Source organism: Phragmites australis, chromosome 10, assembly GCF_958298935.1.
Source record: "Phragmites australis chromosome 10, lpPhrAust1.1, whole genome shotgun sequence".
In the NCBI taxonomy this organism is placed as follows: domain Eukaryota; kingdom Viridiplantae; phylum Streptophyta; class Magnoliopsida; order Poales; family Poaceae; genus Phragmites; species Phragmites australis.
Genome location: NC_084930.1, coordinates 6,209,177 through 6,233,069, shown reverse-complemented (window position 1 = coordinate 6,233,069; position 23,893 = coordinate 6,209,177). Strand labels below are relative to the sequence as shown.

General features: G+C 40.8%; 2 protein-coding genes across 4 annotated transcripts; both read left to right on the top strand.

The window, feature by feature from the left end:
• Positions 1-6,326: 6,326 nt before the first annotated feature.
• On the top strand, positions 6,327-13,316 carry LOC133883325 (protein STRUBBELIG-RECEPTOR FAMILY 8-like). Its single transcript, XM_062322618.1, has 16 exons — positions 6,327-6,943; positions 7,042-7,174; positions 8,229-8,300; positions 8,384-8,449; positions 8,524-8,595; positions 8,683-8,754; positions 9,960-10,031; positions 10,106-10,171; positions 10,266-10,331; positions 10,415-10,737; positions 11,073-11,329; positions 11,643-11,914; positions 12,016-12,151; positions 12,261-12,400; positions 12,507-12,663; positions 12,897-13,316. The coding sequence occupies exons 1-16, from the start codon at positions 6,859-6,861 to the stop codon at positions 13,050-13,052; spliced, it is 2,145 nt and encodes a 714-aa protein (XP_062178602.1). The 5' UTR covers positions 6,327-6,858; the 3' UTR covers positions 13,053-13,316.
• Positions 13,317-19,097: 5,781 nt separating this feature from the next.
• On the top strand, positions 19,098-23,279 carry LOC133883323 (nudix hydrolase 2-like). 3 transcript variants are annotated; one of them, XM_062322617.1, is made up of 9 exons: positions 19,098-19,405; positions 20,051-20,271; positions 20,852-20,917; positions 21,272-21,409; positions 21,606-21,683; positions 21,775-21,825; positions 21,938-21,972; positions 22,586-22,694; positions 22,835-23,279. In XM_062322617.1, exons 1-9 carry the CDS (start codon positions 19,216-19,218, stop codon positions 23,063-23,065), a joined length of 1,119 nt encoding a protein of 372 aa, XP_062178601.1. In that variant the 5' UTR covers positions 19,098-19,215; the 3' UTR covers positions 23,066-23,279. The 3 variants fall into 3 exon arrangements, with proteins under 3 accessions (XP_062178601.1, XP_062178599.1, XP_062178600.1); XM_062322615.1 differs by having other exon boundaries at positions 20,042-20,271; XM_062322616.1 differs by having other exon boundaries at positions 19,099-19,405; positions 20,045-20,271.
• Positions 23,280-23,893: the final 614 nt, after the last annotated feature.

The following is a 23,893-nucleotide window of genomic DNA, read 5'->3' as shown; positions in this document are numbered from 1 at the left end:
CAGGGAGGTCATGGAGGCGAGGCCAGGTGAGGAGACTGTGGAGGCGGGGCTGGACCAGGAGGCCATGGAGGCGGGATCAAGCGACAGCTGGGAGGGGAGGTGGGGAGGTCGGACGGCATGCCAACAGTCTGGGAGGCCGAGCGGGGCGACCGGGCACGATGGTAGCAGATGAGCAGAGAGGCAAGGCATGACTGCCTGAGGGCATTGGGGACTTGGGGACGAGGAGGCTGAGCAAGTAAATCGGGAGGGCCGAGGGTGGCTGATGGGCGAGATGGGCTGACGAGTGAGTTGGGCTGGGCTGATGGGGGACCTGTGGACACTCGTGGGTGAAATTAAAAACCCGAACCCGGCCTGACCCATTTCGAGTACCTGACACGCCAAACTCGCAGGTGAAAATCAAGACCCAAACCCGGACCCATCGGGTGCAGAACCCATGGGTACCCAGACCCACGGGTCCAATTGCCATCCCTACCGGTGGGTACTCGTACGGTCCATATTGAGACAGGTCATACTGGTAGTTGGCACAAATAAAGAAGTGTCTACCATAGGTGTAGGAGATGTTCTGAGACTCATGAAGCCTACGAAGGTAACATAGAAGCACATTGGCGGTTTGACCCCCTAGGGGATAAAAATCCCCCTATGTTTCTTGGGTGGGCTTGGTGGTGCTGAGGAAGACATTACAGTTGAGAGAACTGAGGAAGGAATGGTCTATCCATAGTTGAGGGTGGGGTTATTTATGGTGGCTTGGGGTGACTGAGGGATGGGCATGGCTGGGAGCTAGAGCATGGGATTCCCTGTGAAAGCTGAAAAAATTGTGGCATTGATGTTTGGCAGAGGTTCCCTATGAAAGCTGTTGTTTGGTGTGGTCATTTCATTCTGCAAAAGTTCAGGAATGAGTTATTGTTGCCTCTTATGGGAATGGTGGCTCAACTAGTGCATGCCATCGAGTTTGTTACCGCCAATGTATTCCATGTAAGGCATTCATGTGTCGTATGCTACGTGTATCATACTATCATTGTTGCAGTTTATGAGGGTGTTATCAAGTCAGTATGACTAGAAGCCATGTATCCCGAATGTAGTAGTGGTACGGTTCATAATATGAATGGTTTTGATATGGAAAGTTGTAAGCCAATGATTAATTACCTAACAAGATGACACCCCTACCCTAGCTCCTGCCTCTGGCATGCTTTCGCCTATGTGATAATGTTGGTTTCCACCTTAATGTAGAGTAGGTTTCAGAAACTATACAGTTGTAAGTGGTACCCCTAATAGGCTGGTGCAGTCTAGCGAATAAACTTTTCGGTGCTACCCCTAATAGGTCGGTGTAGTCTAGGCAATAGGATTTTCATTGCTACCACATCTATCCACTACCGCCGAGACTTCTTGTATATAAACAAAACCCAATTGATTCTCTACTCACACATATCCTGACCTTGACTTGAATCGAGACAATGACATATCCTCATCCTCCTAATAGCCCCATTGATCCACCGCTTTCACACCCCTATTTAGACGTTTATGGTAGATATTACTATGGAAATCACAATGATCTTTCTTGCTCATTTTAGCCGCCATGTCGGCATGGAGATGACGTTGTAGTCCAAGTTTATGAGCATTTTGGTGATGTAGGCCATCGATTCTTCCGTTGTCCATATTTTAGAGTACAAACAAATAATTCTCACTTTCTTTCCTATTATCTCAACACCATTTACGTATCTCATCTATCACTTTTTTCAGACAGATGATTGTGGGTTCCAGTACTAGATTGACCCGCGGATAGAACCACACGTTCAAGAATACATTCGTCAACTTCACGTCATCATCGAGGAACTATAGGAACAATTGCACCAAGAGAGAACTAGAAACGTCAGAAGATGCTATATCCCGCCTAGCATAGCGAGTCAGAGGAACAACTAGAAGTAATATCGATGTGTTCTAGCTGTTGGCTGAGGATTTGATTTCGTATTTGACTTGTACTATTTTTCATTCCCGAAGGCATGTTAGGTGAAGTGCTGGTACACCACTAGGGGTATCGTATATGCCATCATCCATTAGATCAACATGTTTATTATAATTGTTATGGAATGGTCGTTGTACAAGTCAATGGTCTGAATAAAAACAAAAACAAAAACACGGTACATGAAAGCTATTATGACAGTAACAATAACATAGTAGCATGAAGGAAAACAATAACATAACAGTATGAAATTAACAATGACATAGCTACTTATAAGTTACATCCCCTCTTATGGACGAGGCCCTTGGTCACGTCTGTCCTCGGGACCCTACACCTCCTCGCTCTCACATGGTTAGCTGAGTACGTCAGGTGGTCCGGTGGAATGATCAGCTACTTAGGTCGTTCAACAGGCGGTGGTGTGAAGTACTCATCCTAGGAGGGTTGTGTCCCCGGTAGTGGCACACTAGGTAGCTGCGACACAGCAAGCTCATCACTCTGTCCAAAGATGAAGTCATACCCAGGGACCTGAGTAACGTCTTTGCTAAGCAGCTCCATGTCGCTACCCTGCGCCTTTATGTTCCACAGATCATCGATCTCTGTACATGGAACAACGAAGAAAACATGTTAGCATCGATAAACCATGGCATACGTAACAATTTGTTATGCATGAAGTGAGTGTCGTACCTCAGCCAGGGGTGCGAGAACCCAAACCTCATCTCAATTGCCATCCTCTTCATCCTTCATACCTTGTTGTAGCTGATAGTGTACTTGTACCTCTCATTAATTTGCCTTATTATGGATCATGATTCGTAGTTTAGGTTATTCATAATCTAGGCATACATCACATTGGCAACAAAGGCTGAGATGATATTCCTATGGCTGGGCTCAAGTTTATCCATCATGCAAGTGTGGTCGATCACAATCAACACCTTCCAATAGTCAATCCACTTCCCTCTGAAGTTGTGCACCTGCTACGGGCAACCCGTCTTCACGTACTTGACATCATATTCCTTCTTTCTTGACTTCACAACATAAACTATCGTTGAAGCGATGTCACCCATTGAGTCACTGCATCCTTCATGGCCTGACTGGTACGGTACTATAGCGAATATGACACTATTAAGTCATGATTGTGATTTTGATGATTAATGACAACATAGTCATTGAAACTAATATGTTTGTCAAGAATATATGTTAGTAGATTTCATGGACAAAATACATCAAGAAGACACATCAGTTGGGACAAAATTTGATTGAATTGGAGAAGTCCTAAGAAAATTGACCTCACCGAATAGTCCGGTGCAGAGAAGTTTGCATTCATCGGAGCTTTGGGTTCAGAGACTGTTAGCCTCACCGGAAAGTCTGGTGCTCTGTGTGTTAAACTCATCGAAGCATTTCTGACAAAGGGGAGAAGGCTGAGGACCTCACCGGATAGTCTGGTGATCTACACTGGATAGCACTGGAGTATTTCTTGCAGAGAAAAATGCAAGTGTGAAGACTAAAGATCAACCCATCGGAAGGTCCGGTGCTTGGTTTGTGCACACTGAGTATGGCACCAGAGTATTTCTTGCTAAGGCAATTGCAAGTGCTGAAAAATAAAGATCAACTCACTGGATAGTCTAGTGATAATAGAGATGAATGCATCAGAGCCTTTTACATAGAGAAGAAGTGGCGCGATCTGGCTCCAGATAACTCGCCGGAAGGTCCGATGATAGATTTGAAGGCACATCTGAATGTCCGGTGTCCACAGAGACCTTGAGTGGAGTTTTAATTGCTAGTTTCTGAGTTTGTACTCACCGGATGATCCGGTGTTAGTAATACTGTTCTCACCAGATTATCCATTGTTAACAACTTCTCTGAGCTGTTGGGAAAATGACTGGTTGGCGGGTTTGAGGTTATAAATACTCCTCCACTCAATTATTTGATGTGTGGCATACCGCTGGAGTCTAAAGGAAGCTCATACATACTTGAGAAGATATCCAAACCACCAAAGTGCTTAAAGTGGCCATCCAAGACAATTAAGTACAAGATTGGAGAGTGTTTAGTGCTTATAGGCCTAGAGTGAGTTGTAGCTAGGTGCTGTAGCTTGAAGAAGGGATTAAGTAGCCGAGTGGTACATCAGCGCCTTGGTGACTCGTCGGCATCTTGGACCTTGGTGGCTTAAGCTTGTTGACCTTCCGACTTAGTATGGATTAGTGACAAGACATGTATACGGGGACACAGAACGTTACCTTCGTGGCTCAAGCTCCAAAGTGATCATAGTAGCAAGTGACCTGAAGAGAGGCTAGTGGTGAGACATTGTCTTGGTGGCTCATCCGGGTTGAGATATTGTCTTTGTGACTTGGTGGCTCAATAGCCATGACCGGGTGCCGACCAGGAGCATATCCTTTGTAGAGCTCCAACATGGACTAGAGGTGGTATTAATGCTATCGATACCATGGGATAAAAATTCCTTATATCGAGTTTGTCTCTCTACCTTATTTACGTTTCTGCATTTATATACTTGCAATTTATCTTACTAGAGTAGGTTACAATCCTCTTGAGCGCTAGAGTAGACACACTAGATAAATCTAGAGCACATTTAGACAGAAATTAATATAGGCTTATCTTGTAAAGTTTTTGGAGCTGAATAGTTTCTGAATGTCCTGATTCACCCTCCTCTTAGGACGTCACCGTTCCTCACAGGTACCTAGCACCCTATGTCACCTCATTCTACGTATACTCTCAAGCCACCTGATTCTCCCCATTCACTATAAGATTGTTGAAGTTGGGATTGTTCCAATCCGCGGGAACATAAGCATCGTCCTCACATCCGAGATGTCATACTCGGGGGATTTATCAGCCTGAAGACCATCCCGCTCCATCTTTTCAATTAGAGAAGAGATCCGTTCCTCCTCATCTGTCTCACCGATCGGTTCAGTCGAATACTTCGATGATTGTGCGCCATCCTGATCAACCTCATCCTCATACTCTTTCTCATCACCCTCCTCCTCCGCGTGCCCCCACCCTGCATCTCCTCCACTGCCTCTTTATTCTTCCATTGCACAAGCAACATAGGAGGCCAACCTCTATACACAACATCCTGCAGTTACCTCTTCCACACTGAATCTTCTTAGAGCGGGTACACCTTCCAATACACACCATCTCTCACTTGGTTACGCACAATGCTAATGGTCATCTCTTGAACCTCGAGGTTTATCGAAAACCCCGCATTAACCAGGCGTACAAGTGTCTGACACTTTTGTACATAGGTCTCGAGATACTCTTATCCATTAAGTGAAATACGGATAGTCCCACCCCTTTCGAACTATATAATATTTCACTGTCCCCATAAAAAAAATCCTAAATTGTCACATATCCTACATACCTGGTAACCATCGACAAAAACACTAACATTATTGCGACAGAACAGAAATAATTATGTAAAACTACATCTATAACAAAAAATTGATTACAAACATAATCCAACATGTAATCTATACTGCAATAAAATATTCTCGAATCGCTACATCAAACACCTCTAAATCATACATCTATTACCTAACATATGTCTAAATACTACATCTAATTGCTAATATATATATATATATATATATATATATATATATATATATATATATATGATCTAATCGCTAAATTATGTCTAACACTAATTCTAAAGCTAGATCTACATTCTAATCTATGTCTAGGGGTTATCCTACCAGGTTTGTAAAAAAAAATATAAATCTAATATCTAACCTATATCAAAACCTAGCCATAATGGATATCTTATCGGGTTTGTAAAACAATTAGAGAAAAAAGCATACCTCTTTCCTCTGATAGGGCTTCGCCGCATAATTTCTCCTCCTCCTCTCCCCTTCCCTCCTCTCCTCTCCTCTCCTATCCTATCCTATCGGTTGTGTTGCTATGAAATGAGCGACTGACGTCGACAAGGCTAGCGTGGTTGAATCAAATACCCAAAAGATCTCGTCTATTCAACAGGCGAAACCTTTTAGGTTAGTCTGCCAGGTGTCATAGCCACGGAGGTCTTATCGACTAAACGGACAAGATATTCCTCTCTTCAATTATTTAATACATTAAACATCAAGATTCATAAGTTCTCGCTCATTAAACAAGTAAGGATAACCTACTCATACAATTTTTTCAAACAAACATGTATTTAAAAATATTATATATATATATATATATATATATATATATATATTATATATATATATATATATATATAATTCTATCCTCGTTATGGACCACTATGTACCACACCTATTTCCAAATTCTTGGACCGCCTTGTTCCACCGTCCACATCCCACCCACCCACAAGTAGCCATTCCAGCCTACTTGACTTGACATTACCAAAATCGGAATTCCCAGCTCCTAAATTTCTCTCACGGATCTCGATGTACCACTGGATGTACGCTTTAACAAATCCTCACTCGTCACGTGAGTAGTAACAAATTTTTAGTTGTTTAGAGCTCACCATCGCCCTGCAGCCTGCAGTTGCATCAGCAACAGCAGCTTGTCGCCGTATCAGTGCGAGACTCTGGTTCCACTCCACATGCAGTAGTGTCAATCAAGCCGTCCTCCAACTGTTCATTCCCTCCCGCATTTTTATCTACCCAAGAACCCCCGGAGAGAGAGAGAGAGAGAGAGAGTGGGGGGAGCATTCATCTTTGCCGACACCACACTGCATCATCCCCTTCCGGAAGCAAGAAGCAAGCATAGCATCGAGCACTTCTTCCAAGCCTGCGCGTATATGAGTTGTCCCGGGTGGATAGGGCCATAGAGAGAGAGAGAGAGCATTGCGGTCGGAAATGGGGTTTCCTGTAGAGAGAGAAGGGGCGGAGTAGCGAGACAAGTTAAGGGAAGGGAGCAGGGAGAGGTCAGGAATAGCGGCACTCAAAATGGCGGCGCTGGCCGCCGCTTCGGCCGGCCTCCTCCTCCTCGCGCTCGTGGTGGTGGTGGAAGCCGACACCGACGCCGCCGATGGTAATGCCTTTCAGGAGGCCTCATCCCCTAGTTCCGTGCTTTTGGTTTCTTGAAATGCACTTGCTACGCGTGTGTGATCGGTGCTCTGGTTCTTGCAGTTGCGGCCTTGGGTAATCTGTACACCTCCTGGAACAGCCCGGCGCAGCTCAACGGCTGGTCGGCCGGCGGCGGCGACCCCTGCGGCGCCGCGTGGACGGGCGTCTCCTGCTCGGGCTCCGCCGTCACCTCAATGTAAAAATATAGTCACAAAGTCTAAAAATGTTTGTCGATGAAAACGATAGCATATTTTGCCACATTTTGCCTTTGCTTCGCATGCTTATGGAAATGTCGGTGTTTGGTCTTTTTTCCCCGCCTCCGTGAAAATTTCAGGATAGTGGTGCCTTGCAATGGGCACGGAAAGAGGCTGCTGAAATCCGAACTTCATCTTATTCTCTCATGCTTGTGGAAAAGTTGTTGCTAATGCTAGCATTTACTTCAACTGCTGTTGTTATTCTGCTTTTTCCAAACAAAAAAAAAAGATTATTATGCTGTTATCCGCCAAATTATATTTTTGTAAGAACAATCACTAATTGGTGCATGGGATACTATTGATAAAATGATCTGCTTTTTCTTGCTTGCTGTGGTGAGAGATAATAGTTATAGTGTTATGGGCACCAGGCTTGCCATTTAATTAGGAGATAAGTTTGGTAAGTTGGATTTGATTTAGATTAGGAGATAGAGTTTGATTACTTTCCAATTCAGCTAGAGATAAATTAGGTAAGTTAGGTTTGGAGTTGGATTTGGATTGTAATTCCCCCTCTATATAAAGAGCAGCCGCGCATCATTGTAATCAAGCAATGAGAATTAATCTAAGTCTCTCCCTAATATTTTGTCTCCCCAATCTATGATTTAATCCCTCCTCTAGCAGCCGATGCCGCCCGACTATCCTCTCAGTGGGTGTTTATCCCCTTAATGATCCTAGGATCATAACATATAGATTATATAATTCTTCTCTGGTAAAATAGTAAATGTTGCTCGGCATAACTTAGTAACTAAAATGCATAGCTTTTGGACCAAAACTGCATTTAAATAATCTTTATATATGTCAATATATGTCCGTTTCCTATGCAAAGGTAGTGTAAAATACAACTGTTTTGAGATTAGAAATTTCCTTCAGAATGTATGTGGTCTTTAATGCCGTAACTTATCTTTTTCATTTTTCTATATACCATTGTGGTTATACGAAATTACCTCGATTGGAGATGCTTGACACTGAATTATTCTATTTGCTTCCCACATTTTGCAGCAAGCTTTCTAGTATGGGGCTGAGTGGTACTCTTGGTTACCAACTGTTCAGTCTACTGTCATTGAAAACAATGTATGAGCTAACATTTGAGAGTACTATTCTTCATTGTTTGGTGTCATGTTCATAATTTATATTTTTCATTTCTTAACTTGCAGGGACTTAAGTGACAACAACTTGCATGATTCAATTCCTTACCAGTTGCCATCAAACCTAACCTATCTGTAATGTCTACCAACCCATATATGTTGATTCCTGCTAATTGGTTCTTGCAATTTCATTTGAAGTTATGATACAGAAATTTGGCGAGAAATAACTTCTCTGATAACCTTCCGTACTCTATATCCAACATGGTTTCACTTGAGTACCTGTAAGTTGTTGCCTATTGTGAAGATGTAATTCGATCTGCGGTGATTTTAGTTGACACAATCTGATTGCAAATAACTTTTTCGTGCAGCAATCTCAGCCACAACTCGTTATCTCAGGAAATTGGCGAACTATTTGGAAACCTCAATTCACTTTCAGAACTGTAAGGCCTACTGAACCCTTGTTTTTTTTTTTTAATGCAAGCTTGACTCGCACCTTGTGTGGTTGACATTATTAGTCATGCACATACTATTTTAGTATTGAATGTCTTCTTCAGTCACAAATAGGGGTCATTTTTTTGGCACTAGCGCAATCTTCAAAATATAGCTCTGGACACCTATTAAAATTCTAATCTATTTGTAAATCTAACAAAATTATAATACTAAGAGATTTTTTGGGGATAAATCTACCAATACCATTTTCATATGGCCAATCTAACAATCATAGAGACATTCTTGACCAAAATTGAAATAGTTTAACTGCATTGATTCTAGAGCACCACTTACTTTGACCAGTGTTACAGGGACATGCGTGTCCAAATTTTTTTTGTCGTGTCAGACTCGCGTCGGACGCGGCGCGACACGCATCTGACACGTTGTGACCGTGTCCAAGGCAGGGGAGAGGAGGAGTAGACAGACATGTAGCACGCTGAGCATGTCGTTGCGCACCGGCGCCCATCCCCTTTCACCGGCCGTCGCCCAAATCCGAGCCGAGGGGGAGAAGAGGAGGCAACGGCAGGGGAGGAAGGGAGGAGATGACGGCGGCGCGGGAGAGAAGAGGACTCGGGAGGAGGTGGTGGGGGAGATGAGAGGAGGCAGTGGCATGTGCGTAGAAGAGAGGCTTGAGCCTGGAGGAGTTAGGGCAGCTTGACGTGGCTGGATGGGCCAATAAATTGCCCATTTCACCCGTATCCTTTTCTTTTTTTTCTTTTTTCTTTGTAAATCAAAACTACAGTTTTATTTCCCCTTCTAGAGTATTAAAGAAGAGGTAGATCTCTATGTTATACATATCTTTTATGTATATACTTAGGTTTAAAACATAAAAAAATAAAACTAATAATATATATTAGAAGAATCCCCAAATCCTATATTCTCGAGTTTGCCGTTTCGGACACCCGCACCCGAGTCGGACTCCGACTCCCACACCCGTGTCCCAGTAACATTGATTTTGACGGGAGGAAGTATCCTTTACAATATCCAGAGCTTTCAGATACTATCTGACTTACTTTCAAAGAAACGTAATGAAATAATCACTTAAATCTTCCAAACGTGAATTATAGTCATTTTATTTATGTTAGTAGCATTTACGATTATACGCTCTTTCCCTTGGTTTCATGACTTCATCTTATGCTATTTAAAATCCGTACAGAGATGTATCTTTCAACAACCTGACAGGGAATCTTCCTATTTCTATGGGTTCTCTGTCAAAACTTTCTAGCCTGTAAGTACTAAGATCTTCCCGCTTTGTATTCCACTTTCATGATTCTTATAGTTCTCTCCAAACCCACACTGTAGTTATCTGCAAAATAATCAACTATCGGGCACAGTTAATGTCCTCAGCAACCTAAGCCTTTCTACACTGTAAGTGACTTCCCACGTATCAATATGGCTGCTAATTTTTCTTTCATGATATTTATCTAATTAATTATTGTCTGTTGTGATGTACTTTAAACAGAAATATTGCACACAACAATTTTAGTGGCATGATACCACAAGAATTCAGCTCAATTCCAAACTTGATGTATGCACCAACATGCTTTACTTCTCTTTTTTCTATGGAAATCATTTGTACATTCTGATGGGTTAGTGCACTTGCAACCATAGAATTGGAGGAAACTCATTTGTCAATATGCCTGCCTCCCCACCACCAACTCTCATGCCACCGGAGAACCCACACGATGAGCCAAACTATCCTCAAGGACCTATAAGTGCTCCAACTGGCCCTGAGACCCCTATTGATCAAGACAACAAGAAGCAAGGTCTGCTAACAGGTCCACTTGTAGGGATTGCTGTTGGCTCAATAGCTGCTGCCTCATGTGTACTTTTTGTGTTGGTATTCTGCCTTCACAATGCCCGGAAAAGAAATGATGATGGGAGCAGTGAACCAAAAGACATGGTAGGTTCTCTTGCAGTAAACATAGAGAAAGGTATGCTCCTATTTCTTTTTGCATTGTAATGTTCTGTTATCATACCAGCATTTTTTTCATTTTAGTGATTCATAATTTATAAGATAAATCCATGAGACTATTCTCTTATCATTTGTTGATGGATAGGAAATATATAAAAAAAAGTCTACTTCTAAATGCCAGGGAATCTAGCAATTTGGTGAAGTGAAGTGTAACAGCAACTTGTTATTTCGCTGTCATTATGATTTAACTAAAAAGTTAAAGATGAACCACGTTATGAAGGCGCAACTTAAATTACTAATCATGGCTGCTCGGTAATTCATATTTTTACACTCCTTATTGTTTTGCTATTGCAGCATCTAACAGAGAAATCTGGACCAACCATGAAAATGTTGTTGTAGCAACTTCAGTTCGCCAACCTTCTGAAAAAATGACTCCGGAGAGAGTATATGGTACAAATGGTTCTACTGCAAAAATGACAAAGGTTCCTGTGATGGCAACTTCATATACTGTTGCTGCTCTCCAAGTTGCTACGAATAGCTTTTGTCAAGACTCTCTCCTAGGCGAGGGTTCACTTGGTCGTGTTTACAAGGCTGATTTTCCCAATGGGAAGGTAATAGCGTATTTAGAAAATTGGCTTACCTAAAATTTGTGAGCTGTGTCATTTGTGTCAATCCTTTCTTGGTTATTCATGATACAATCATGATGTGCCGTGACAGGTTCAGTTTCCACGTTTTGCTGCAGTATAAATGACAATGCACAAAATGGTAATATTACCATTTTGTGCATTGTCATTTATATACGGTCGAATACAAAATATGTTCACATGACATTGCTTGCATAACCAGCCCCTTTTTTTCAAGTTATTTTATTTATTTATTTTGTTCCATCATGACTCTGAAACTAAACTGTGCCTGTGATTACAGGTACTTGCTGTGAAGAAAATAGATAGCGCCGCACTTTCCTTGTACGAAGAAGACAATTTTCTTGAGGTTGTCTCGAACATTTCACGGCTCAGACACCCGAACATTGTGCCACTTACAGGCTATTGTGTTGAACATGGGCAAAGGCTTCTTGTCTATGAGTACATGGGAAATGGAACACTGCATGATATATTGCACTTTTCTGATGAAGCAAGCAAGAAACTTACATGGAACAGCCGTGTGAGGATAGCACTTGGCACCGCTCGAGCTTTAGAGTATGTTATTATAGCAAACCAGTATTTTTATACCATGAGAAGGCTATGTTATTCTGGTATCATACTACCAGCATGTAATGTCTACTTTTCTAATTCTCTAGGTACCTGCATGAGGTGTGCCTGCCCTGTATCATACATAGGAACTTTAAGTCATCGAATATCCTCCTTGATGAAGAGTACAGTCCACATCTGTCTGACTGTGGGCTTGCTGCTCTATCACCAAGTCCCGAGAGAGAGGTAAGTAATGTAGTGGCGCACCCATCAATGCTAATTATTTCCGAAGCATCAATTTTAGCTTTTTCTAGTTGCTATTTTGGTTAAATAAGGTATTATAATGTTATGCCAGGTTTCAGCTGAGGTGGTTGGTTCTTTTGGATATAGTGCCCCAGAGTTTGCAATGTCAGGAACATATACTGTAAAGAGTGACGTGTACAGTTTTGGAGTAGTGATGTTAGAGCTATTGACAGGCCGTAAGCCACTTGATAGGTACTCTACTCATCATTTCTGACCTGGTAATTGTATTGCTGTAGTTTTTAAATCAAGATGACAATTCTTTTTTTTATTTTGGTGATTTGAATCGATGTGTTGTCAGCTCCAGAAAGAGGTCAGAACAGTCTCTTGTCAGATGGGCTACCCCGCAGCTTCACGATATTGATTTACTTGCCAAGATGGTCGATCCAGCGATGGATGGCATGTACCCTGCAAAATCTCTCTCTCGTTTCGCTGACGTAATCGCAATTTGTGTCCAGGTACATTCTTTTGCTACATATGGGCATCCCTCATTTGTTATAACCTTGTTCTTGCATCCAAGTACTTTTTTTGAAAGATTCTTTCCATCTAAGTATGGACATCACAGTTAGCAACCACCCACTCAGCCGACTGTCTTAAAATAGGTTTTGGTTGCCATATGAACAAAATTACTCTCTTCAGAGGTGGATTAGGATCATCATGTTCTGTGCCTTTTTCTGGTCAATATTTGCAGCCGGAACCGGAGTTCCGTCCACCGATGTCCGAAGTTGTCCAGCAACTTGTGCGCCTGATGCAGAGGGCTAGCATCATAAGGCGACAATCAGATGATCTGGGATTTTCATACAGGGTCCCCGAGCGCGAAGGAGGCACCGGTGGCGACATCTTCTGAGACCAAAGTTCCTTTCAGCTATACAAGTGACGCACAGTTTGAAATATGTGCCAACACCCACCCAAGATGGCAAATCAGATTTGGATCTGGTCACTTTTGGGTGCTGGATCGTTCGGTTTAATTGTGTCCTCTACTGCCCTCTCAATGACATGTATAGTATGCGGATCCTACTGGGACTTGTGAGTTATGATTATCATGTACAGTAGTTTGTATTGCTGCAATTGGTGGATATATATGGAAGAAAAAGAAGTGGAAATTTACTCTGTGATTGCTTGTACTTTGAACTGCTGCTGCTGGACACCTCAGGTGCAGAGAGTGACCTGCGCGCTACTTGGCGGCGAGGCAAGCTTCTCCGATTTGCAGGAAAGGAAACGCCTCTGGCTGGTTGCCGATTCTGCAGCCGGCCATGGTGACCAGTTGATACCAATGTCAAAGGTGAGGCATGAATGGTGTTGATGGCTTTGGGATATTCGTCCTGGGGTTTGGTTTCCTCAGGTTGCGTGTGTTCTAATACTGCGTTTTCCAGCGGGAGTGTTTTTTTTTGCCACGGATTGAAATTTGGGTGAAATTTCACGAATTTCAGAGTGAAACAACATATCTAATTTTAAAATTGTATTTCACTGATATATGGAACTTAAAAAGCAGACAACGACGAAAAATAACTAAAATTTTAGTTAAATTTCACAAATTTTAGTCTTTTTCGTTGGTGAATGAAAAAAAATTGTAAAATGAAATTAAAATCCCTGTTTTCTGCCACTTGGTGTCCGATTTCCAGGTCCTTTGAACTGGAAATTGCTGCTTTTTTTCTTTTAACTACGGAGCCACGCTTGAACTTTGGTTGAAAGGAGGAACAGTTCACCCTTGAAGTGCGAGTAGATTGGGTTGAATGGGGGAAGAGCAGTAGGAAGGATCAGATGACATCGGAGTAAAAGAAAAAAAAGCCTAGGCACGATGACACTGAGGGGAAGAGCAGTAGGAGACGTAGGCTTGCACCCACACGCAAAAGCCTAGGCACGGAGCTTAGGCTGGCTATACCCGTAGGGTGCGCCGTGGCCCGTGGCAATCCAACGAAGGGAGAACGAGCACCGACCCCAGCGCGCGCTGGCCCAATACCTTACCGCTGAAAATCCCCATTCCCACAGTCCGCCCGCGCTCGCGTTCGGCCGTTCCCACCCAGACCAGACACCACGCCAGCCCGCCGCGCGTGCGGCCGTGCGGAAGCGACGTCGCCCACTTGCGCCCTCCCACGGTCCCACCCCACCTCACGTTCGGTTGGACCCGTCCCACCCAAGCCACACGGTCAGAAGGGGCTCATTGGTGGTCGTAACGATTATGTTACGACGGATACGTATAATTTAAAAAATATTTATTTGCTCGTATTTATTATTTTAATTTAGTTTAGTGGATGTAAATATAGTTTTGAGTTTGACCGAGAGGTAATTCATTTGATTTTCGCTTCATAGTCTTACCCGATGGATATAGACTCTTGTATATGCTCATGCATACGGGTTCACTATTATAAAATCATCGGTATGCGAGTAACCAATCACAATCTCAATCTTTATATCTGCTCATGCGACCTCATAATTAATTATGGAAATGTCTAGCTATCTTTTGACAGATTTTATACCATCAAATCTGTCAGATTTTTAACTAATAATAAGCTACCACATCATAAATAAAAAGTGATAGATAACAAAATAGCAAATTTGTCAGATTTGAAAAACCTATACCGTGAGATTAACCGGCACAAAGACAAATCCAAAACCCGATAAAAACAGTAGGCGAATAGAAACCAATTTGAACAACTATTTTGTTAGAAAAGGTATGAAACAAAATGGCTAAAACAGACCAAATTGTCAAATTTGACCAACAAAATATCATACTTGATGAAAAAATTGTCAGACAAAAAATTTGCTCGCAAAATTGAAATTCAATGAAGCAAGAGAAAAAAGACTGAAGATATTGATTCTGCTATTGCAAAATCATGACAATTAGCATTCCAGGTTACAAACTCAACAAATACGAAGACATCTTTTAAATTAGCGTTCAGAAGTGCCCCTTGCATTAGAATTCAACACTTAGCTACTTCTTTTCCAATTGAAGTTCGAAAGTGCCTTGCTGTATGAAGAGCAAATGTACCGTCAGCAACCTTGTAATAATCACATATAATACATGTAGATTTATAATGCAAAACACATGGAAGTATATTAAAAGTAGATAATAGAAAAGAAGCAGAACATAAGGAAAATACACAGCAAGAATAGAGCCACAAACTATAGCACAAGTAAGCATGATCACCTTTTTGGCCCTTCAAAATCTACTAGTAGTAAATAGGCAAAAAGTATTCTCCATAGTGAGTGGCTAACTTGTTCAATAGCTAAGGCTCCATCTATGATAGCTATTTTTTCATCTATGATAGTTAAAGATAAAGATAAATAAACAGAGATAAATAGAGCAAGATAGCGAGAGAAAGATATAAATCAGCGAAAAAAAGGGGGTGGATCCCATGGTCAACTTAGAGAAGCAAAAGTCACAAAAAAGTTTAAACTAAGAAGGGTGCAAAACAGCGAGCAAGAATAACATACAATTCCCAAACTCTAAAGATAAACAATAAGACCACATTAGAATCAACAATCACATCAAATCTTCTCACTGCAATATAGAAACATATGTCACCATACAAAGAAAAGAAGTAGCTATACATAATTCATGGTCAGGTTGGCTTTATTGACTAAAAGCAATCACAACTCATCCATCATCTCACATCAACACAAAGTACGAGGGAAAAAAACCTAACATCATAACCTTCATCTCACAGACATAAACACCAAGTGAGAAGCAATAATCTCACTAAAGTGAACACCAAGTAAGTGAGAAGCAATATTCTTTCGAAGAAGCACAACTAGGCTTAATTGACAAGTGCACACACTACACGGCATAATTTACAACACACTTAGGGTCTATTTGTTTCCCTGCAAATTGTAAGAATCTGAATTGTAGATTATGGATTATAAAAGCTCCTCTCTCGAGTGGATTGTGCCATAATCTAGGCTTGAATTATGGCAATCCGCTTCAACAATCTGGCCCCACAATCTAGCCATTTGTTTGCACAATGAGATTGTGGATCACAATCCATAATCCACTAAGTAACTCACAAAAAGAAGCACACTATGTAACATGAGAAGAATATTCAGACTACGTAACTCATCTACATACTACATGGCTCATCTCATCTACTAAAAAGGCCTTGAAAAAGCTTAGGCTAAGTAACTTATCTCATGAAAAGCTTAGTCACACAAACCACGTAACTCACAAAAGCAGACTCATCTCATCTACCAAAAAGATTAGTCACAAAGACCACGTAACTCACAAAACAGAGCTATGTAAGTGGAAGCAACAAATACCCTTCATCGCCAAAAACTTCAAAAATGGAATGAAGCGGTTGAGGCTGCCACAGAGCCAATAATTAAACATCAGAACTCACAATGGGCTTCAGATGGGGTACCATAGAGCTGTCAGTACATCTACATCTAAGCAACAGCTACACACATAAACCTAAAATGTGCTTTAAAAAAAGATGTCCTTCTATCAATTATAACATTGTATATATTTTGGAGGATCAAATATCATGTAACATCCTACAAACACCAAGATATAGTTTTTCAAATATGCTTACAGTTCCAGAAGGATTTGAGATACATATTAAAAATATATTTCCATACAAATAATAGAAAATCATGTTGAAACAGTGAAAATCATTAATTTGGTAGAATAGCATGTTTATGACTAGAAGCAGAATGGCAGAAAGTTCAAGCTACTTTCATCAGTAATTTTATCAGGTAAAATAATTGAGATGCAATAGATATATAACTTCATAGGGACAATTAAAAACAGATTGACACACATACACAGACACACACACTGAGAGAGAAATATAGAAATAGAGAAACGCAAGTACAGAAATAGAGAGACAGAGGGATATAAAGAATGAGATAAAGAGAATAAGATAGAAATATGTAGATAATGAGAGGGAGAGAATAAATAGAGACAAAAATAGAGAGAAATGGATAGAAAAGAAAGAGACAAATTATATATATATATATATAGAGAGAGAGAGAGCAACAAATAAACAGAGAATAAGAGATAAGATTCTTCAAATTTGCAAAGTGAGAAATAGAGAGAGATAATGATAGAAATAAGATAGAGAGAGAAATAGAGAGAGAGAAAGACAAAGATAGAAATACAAAGAGAAATAAAAAAAGAGATAAGTGACAAATAGAGAGAGAAGAGAAACAGAAACAGAAAATTCAGAATACATAATTTAGACTACTTAACTCGTGAACTCAAACTACATAACTCATACATGCGGAACAAAATTCAGAATGTTTTCATAAAAAATTGAGAGATAGACAACGAGAGAGAGAGAAATATAGATAGGTATAGGTAAGCTACATACATAGAGATAGAAAGAAAGAGAGAGGAACAGAGATATAGGTAATAGCACGAGAGAGAGAGTGTGTGTTTTACATAGAGAGAAAGAGATAAAGAGAAAATGCACATAACCTCTCCATGTACATAAGTATATAGTTACACTGGACTTGCAAGGCAAGGTCTCTCTGTCCATTTGCACATAAGTACATACTCGCTCGCTGCTGGCTCTCTCCACTCCCATTGCGAGACATCACTATGACAATACTTGTAGAAAAACTTTATCACATAACAGACATGGACCATGTCCTAGAGTCAAGACCACCCACCAAGGAATCCTATCCTAAAGTTGAGACCACATAGCAAGGAGACGAAATGCGAGATGCATGACTGAATTCAAGCAATTTTGCTCTACATTAGTTAAGTTTAGTTTCAATTCCCCTAAACAAATGACAATACTTACAACATACCTTAAAATTAACTACAAGTCACTTGTATTTCAAATATAACATGATATAAACAGTAAGAATATCCTTTGCTGCAAACAAACCAGAGAAAAAAAAAACATAGAAGCACATACATTTCAATTGGAATTCAAAATCATCACAAATTAAAAAAAATCTGAATAAATCTAACTACGTTTAGAATTAACTTAGACCATATTAGAAAAATAACCATACATAAACTTGAATGTAAGTTAACCTATGAACTTTTAGAGCACAATATACATACTGGCCAAGTTTGAAAATAATAAATCATACAAAACTCATCAACCGACGGGTTCACTAAGAACTAACAAACATGAAAGAGCAGATAAGCACTCACTAAAACTGGTGGATCAAATTAACAGTCTGTGTGTCAGCTCGTGTTTAGCACCAGACACTTGTAAAAAAAAGGACCAGATCAAGAACAAAAAATCAAAGGAAAAACTAGGATCCATCGCAAACTACATGAAATTGCACCAGACTCACTGAAACATGTTCTGACAGCTAATCGATTTATCCAGTGGGCTCCCTCCTCCAAACACATCTCAATCCTAAGATAACAAAAATTAAATACAAATCAACAAAAAGAACACAACAAAAATCATCAATAGACCGCGGGAACAAAGCGTCTGAACTTATCAAACTATGGAAAAGCAACATAGACTCCTCTCAGGCCTCTATCCCCAATCGCAATCAAACCCTAACAGAGAGGGAGAAAAAAAAGACTAAAAATTAACACCTTGGTTGCATGTAATGGTGAAATACAGTGCAAATTGACTCAAATGAACCTTCTGTCACTGAAGAAAGCTAGAGATAAGATAGGGATGAGCTAGTGATCAGAGAGAGAGAGGGGGGTTCACAAAACATAACTGACATCCAGACTTATCCACGGGTTACGGGTACATATTTGGACCCAGATAATACCCGAAGAGCTTAATCAGACTCAGCACATCTTTTAAAGTAGATCAAAGGGCCAAAAATTAGACAAAATTTAAAGCAAGAAATCTATCAATAGATAAGTGACAATATTCTTTAATTAATCAAACAAAAATTTAATTTATTAAAATAGATACAACTAATCCAACCGTTTTTCTCACTTTACTCAGCCTGCATATACAGCAATACCCTGTGCACGCGCCAAGCCGTACGCCGAGGTACCAAACCACGCCCGCCCGCCCGCTCAGGCAAGCATCCTTCGGCGGCCACCTCCTCCGCGAATAAAACGGGAGTGGGATGCGCTGAACCGGATGGCCGCCCAGTCGCTCTCCTCGCTCTCGCTCCCCATCACGCGCTCGCGTGGGCCGCTCGCGCTCTCGCTCCGCCGCCTCCTCCTCCCCGATCGCCGCCCGGCCGGCCCCGCGGCCCCCCCTGCGTTCCGAGGCCTCTGCGCCTCCCGGACGCCGGCTCGCCCCCGCGGCGCGCTCCTCGGAGCCGGAGGTGCGTTCTAGACTCAGCAATGGCGCGCCCGTGCCCCGGCTGGTTGTCGTTTGCTGCTGTGGTCAGTAGGTTTACAAGCGAAACCAGCCAAAGGCATCGGAGTTTGTTCTGCTCTTTAGACCCAAAGGTACCGCCGCGATCGATCGGTAGTTTCGCTTGTGCGTCGATTTTGAATCGCCGATGTCAACCGTGATCAGAAATCGCGCGATTTTTCCTGAACTTTCATAGAAATTAGAAAAGGGTAATAGGTGTGTGGTACGGGTAGATAGACGTTGACCGTGCCATTCCCATATTCTGGGATACACGAATGTGGCACTAGGAGAAGCAAACGTAAGTGGATGGATCATGGATGGATGGAGGAAAAAGGTGACCATGATGGACAGTGAAAGAGAGGGGGTGGGGACAAATTAGCGCTTGTAGCCTTTCCTACTCATCCTCCACATAGTCATCTGTACCACACTGACCTCTCCATCTTGACAAAATGAGTAAATGACAATTCATTTGGGCATGGTATGGGCTAAGGACCTGTTGAGATATGTTCGCACCAAGTATCTCGTGCAGCTATGCTTATGCTAAATGCTATAAATGTGTGCTTTCGCACGATTGCAGTCTATGCGCTTATTTGCTGAAATTTAGTAGGTGCAGGGAGAAGACAAAGAGTTGGACTAGGCCGCAGAGCCATGTCAAGTTCCACAAGTTCAACAGTGGCGTCGGAGTTGTCAGTGGCTGAGAGGAGTGGGAATGTTGAGCCACTACCTTTTGTGAATGACAAACATGGGGGCGTCATTGTTGAGATGACGACTCCAATGGATCCTCAAGTGTTTTCAGCTTCCTTGAAAGCATTTTTGGCGAAATGGAGGGAACAGGTGACGTCCTCGACCATGGATATACCTCTAAGTTAATATGAATTTATGCTAAAATGACCTGCTATAAAATATTTCAACAGTTTAAATTTCAACTGTGGCCAATCCATTGCATAGATTATGTAATATAGGATCAATAAGTTAATACTCTTGTGATGTAAGTGCACACAGGAGCCAAATGCAAGCAAATAAAATAATGTTCTAAATATGTTAATATTTTTGTATGGATCACTTCAATGCATTCCATGTGATGTCTGATGCAGAAATCTGTCTGTAAATGTCTATAGAATGTATGGTAATGTTAAAATGTTCTTTTGGCGCTATGCATAATGGAAATCCCAAAAAATGAAGTATAGTGTATTTTCTATGAGGGTTGAGGAAACATCAACTATACCCAAGGCAAATGACATAGATGGGTGGAGATTGTTGTACATGCACACTATTATCACGGCTAGCTCAAGAGGGAGATGCTGTTATAATGCGTAGCCTGCACCCATTTTTTTATTCAAATATCATTTCCAAAAGGGCTTTACATTGCTTATCTACAATTGTAATATTATAGTGTGTATTGTCCTCATTGTAGGGAATAAGAGGCGTCTGGGTAAAATTGCCTATCAGCCTTGCCAACCTTATTCAACCAGCAGTAGAGGTAACTAAACTCACTTATTTCATATTATTTCGTAGTAGAATTAGTTTCTTGAGGTCACATTCTTGATTTAACTTGTCAGTTGTCAACATCACTAAACCAATGTTTTCCAAATTGCGTAGTTTAGTATAATAATGCATTTCTAGTTTGAAATCACAATAACTCATCAGTTCTAAATTTTGATAGTAATTGGTATGCTCATTATTTTGTAATTCTGTTTAGACACAATCTTTTATCTTTTGAAATGAAACAGTAGATTATCTTACCGTGTAACACTTTAAGACACTCGGCAATTTTTATGTACAAGAAGCTGTTTGGACTTGATCTCTGAAATGCTTTGACTCCATTTTGATGTAGGAAGGATTCTGGTACCATCATGCAGAGGAAACATACTTAATGCTTGCATACTGGCTTCCAAATACAACTCACACATTACCTGTCAATGCTACTCACCGCGTGGGGGTCGGAGCATTTGTAATGAATGACAAAAGAGAGGTACCAAATGAATGTGAAACCACTATTTGGAGGATTCACATAGTCAATATCATGTTGCCTTCTTTATGTCATCCTTAGAACCATGGTTAGGAGCTTATATATGGATATGGCACGTGACATTCTATTAGGCAGCATCCTTCTTAGGTAACATATGAATAATGTACATGTTTTATTCCTTAAATTCTTACTTTTGCAGGTATTGGCTGTCCAAGAAAAGAGTGGTGTACTTCGAGGCCTAGGTGTATGGAAATTTCCAACTGGAGTAGTTGAACCAGTAAAAAAATCTTCTCTAAACATGTAGAGTTGCTATTCATAGTTGTTTGCAACTTGTCTCGTTATAATTCCCAAGATCTTGGTACATACAGGGAGAAGATATAAATATTGGAGCTGTAAGAGAAGTAAAAGAAGAGACGGGGGTATGTATTAGTGTAGACTGAAGTCCAAGCTGTGTTCAATAAGCTTATCTGATAGAATGCTGTTATGGTTGCTCATACTCCTTTTATTTTTCCTTTCCATATCATATCTCAGATCGATGCAGAATTTGTTGAAGTGCTGGCCTTCAGGTAATGATTGGATTTCTGGTCCTAGTTCTTTCGTACATTTATCTCAAAGATCCAAACTACAATAGCGACTTGCCAGGTATTATGCCACACTTAGCTTTATTGTCCCATTTGCCCAATGTACCAAGTACCTTAAAAAATGGGGAGTCCTGTATAACATACCGTGTGTGGATATTTTTAATCTTCTATGGCTGAGTTGTTTGTCTCATAACGTTATTTTGGTAAAACCTGCAATAGTTTTTGGGACCTGCTGGTGTTGAAGTCCATAACTACTGTTACTTTACTAGTGAACAGAAAAGTATTGAAATGAAGTATGAAACATCATGATAATAGAAAATGGACAAATGGATATTACTTATTGAAAGTGAATTAATAATCTCCAACTTCTGTCCAGTTACGAGTATTTGTATTGGCCCTCACCTTTGATGGTGTTTCTAGTATGGTTTTAAGTCAAATGGCATTGTTTTACATTTCCATTCAATATGCAATTTTACCTTATTCTTTTGTTCCTTTCTTTTTATTCTCTTGTAATTTCATTGCAATATGTTTCAATGGCTCAGTGTTTAGTTTGAAATAAAGCATCTCTCTCATGAGGCAATCTCACTATCATTTGCAGGCAGAGCCACAAAGCTTTTTTTGATAAATCGGATCTATTTTTTGTATGCCTGTTACGACCTCTTTCATTTGACATTACTAAGCAAGACTCAGAAATAGAGGCATGCCAGGTACTTGGAACTAAACTTTCAATATCGAGTTTTTAATGTTTATTTGAAGATAAAAAGCCACCTTTTAAAAGGTTTGCTTCATTTCAATGAACTACATTTCTGGGAATGCTTTGTTGATACACTCCACTTCTCAAATGCAGTGGATGCCAGTAGAGGAATTTGCAGCACAACCATTTGTCCAGAAACATGAGCTCGTGAAGTACATTCTTGAGGTCGGTTTGGCTAAGGTCGACAAGGAATATGCAGGATTCTCGCCAATCCTCATAAAATCGGCATTCACAGACAGAAAGTCCTTCTTTTACTTGAACCGGAGGGACCTGGATAGGGGGCCTCATGATCCAGTAGTCTGTAATACGCAACAAGATAGTTGAATTTTCACTTGATATGTGAAAAGGGTTGAAGCGTTCATACTGGATTATTTCGTTCACCAATTGGTAGCTGGGCGCCTGATTTTGACCGTATGTTGTCTCCCACACTTGTATGATTCAAAGGAGATAGAGCAATGCAGAAGTACAGCTGAAACTGTTGTACTTATGAATTTGTATTGGCACGCTTACAAATAATGCATACATAGTTTGAACTGGACGCGATTTCTGTTTGACCTTGCTTCTGCTGCTGGGCCTGCTAAATATAGAGCTCCTTTTTGCTGATCTTCTGTGAATCCGAGCCAGTGGGAATGCACGTTTCTAAGGGATTTTTTCGAAACATAGAATTTCGTAGAAATTTTGCAAGAAACAATTCAATTTTCATACGAGTAGAAATTTTTTCCTGATTAAGTTAATTGACGGTAAACAGCGCACACGTATAAGTACTATTATTAATTGTTGAAAATGTTAGATGTGGAATCTATATTTCTTTCTTTATAAGAGTATATACTACGCTGTTGCTATGATTGAAACACGCATTTCCTAGAGAAATTACACTCCTTCCTAGCGTCCGGTCACGGCCGCCTCTGGAACCGGTTCCTCTGACGCTGGTAGAGCAACGTCAGAGGTGTACAGTAACTCGTGAGAGGAGCTACAGTTCTCTGACGTCGCGCAGTAACGAAATTTACTGTTCATCATTATAGTGTAACGATTTTACTGTTCACATACCTACTGTAGCGTCAGATCTTGTCCGTCCATTTGTGATCGAACGGCTCAAAACTGCTCAACTGCTCTCTGACGTCAAAATCTCCTACGTCAGAGGATCTCGTTTCC

Excerpts from the sequence above, each read along its gene's own strand:
- LOC133883325 (XM_062322618.1), top strand. The coding sequence starts at position 6,859 with ATGGCGGCGCTGGCCGCCGCTTCGGCCGGCCTCCTCCTCCTCGCGCTC. Across the intron at positions 10,332-10,414 it reads AGCTCAATTCCAAACTTGAT|AATTGGAGGAAACTCATTTG; the intron begins GTATGCACCAAC and ends TTGCAACCATAG. Across the intron at positions 12,401-12,506 it reads GGCCGTAAGCCACTTGATAG|CTCCAGAAAGAGGTCAGAAC; the intron begins GTACTCTACTCA and ends ATGTGTTGTCAG.
- LOC133883323 (XM_062322615.1), top strand. The coding sequence starts at position 19,216 with ATGGCCGCCCAGTCGCTCTCCTCGCTCTCGCTCCCCATCACGCGCTCG. Across the intron at positions 21,684-21,774 it reads CAACTGGAGTAGTTGAACCA|GGAGAAGATATAAATATTGG; the intron begins GTAAAAAAATCT and ends TGGTACATACAG. Across the intron at positions 22,695-22,834 it reads CAGAAATAGAGGCATGCCAG|TGGATGCCAGTAGAGGAATT; the intron begins GTACTTGGAACT and ends TCTCAAATGCAG.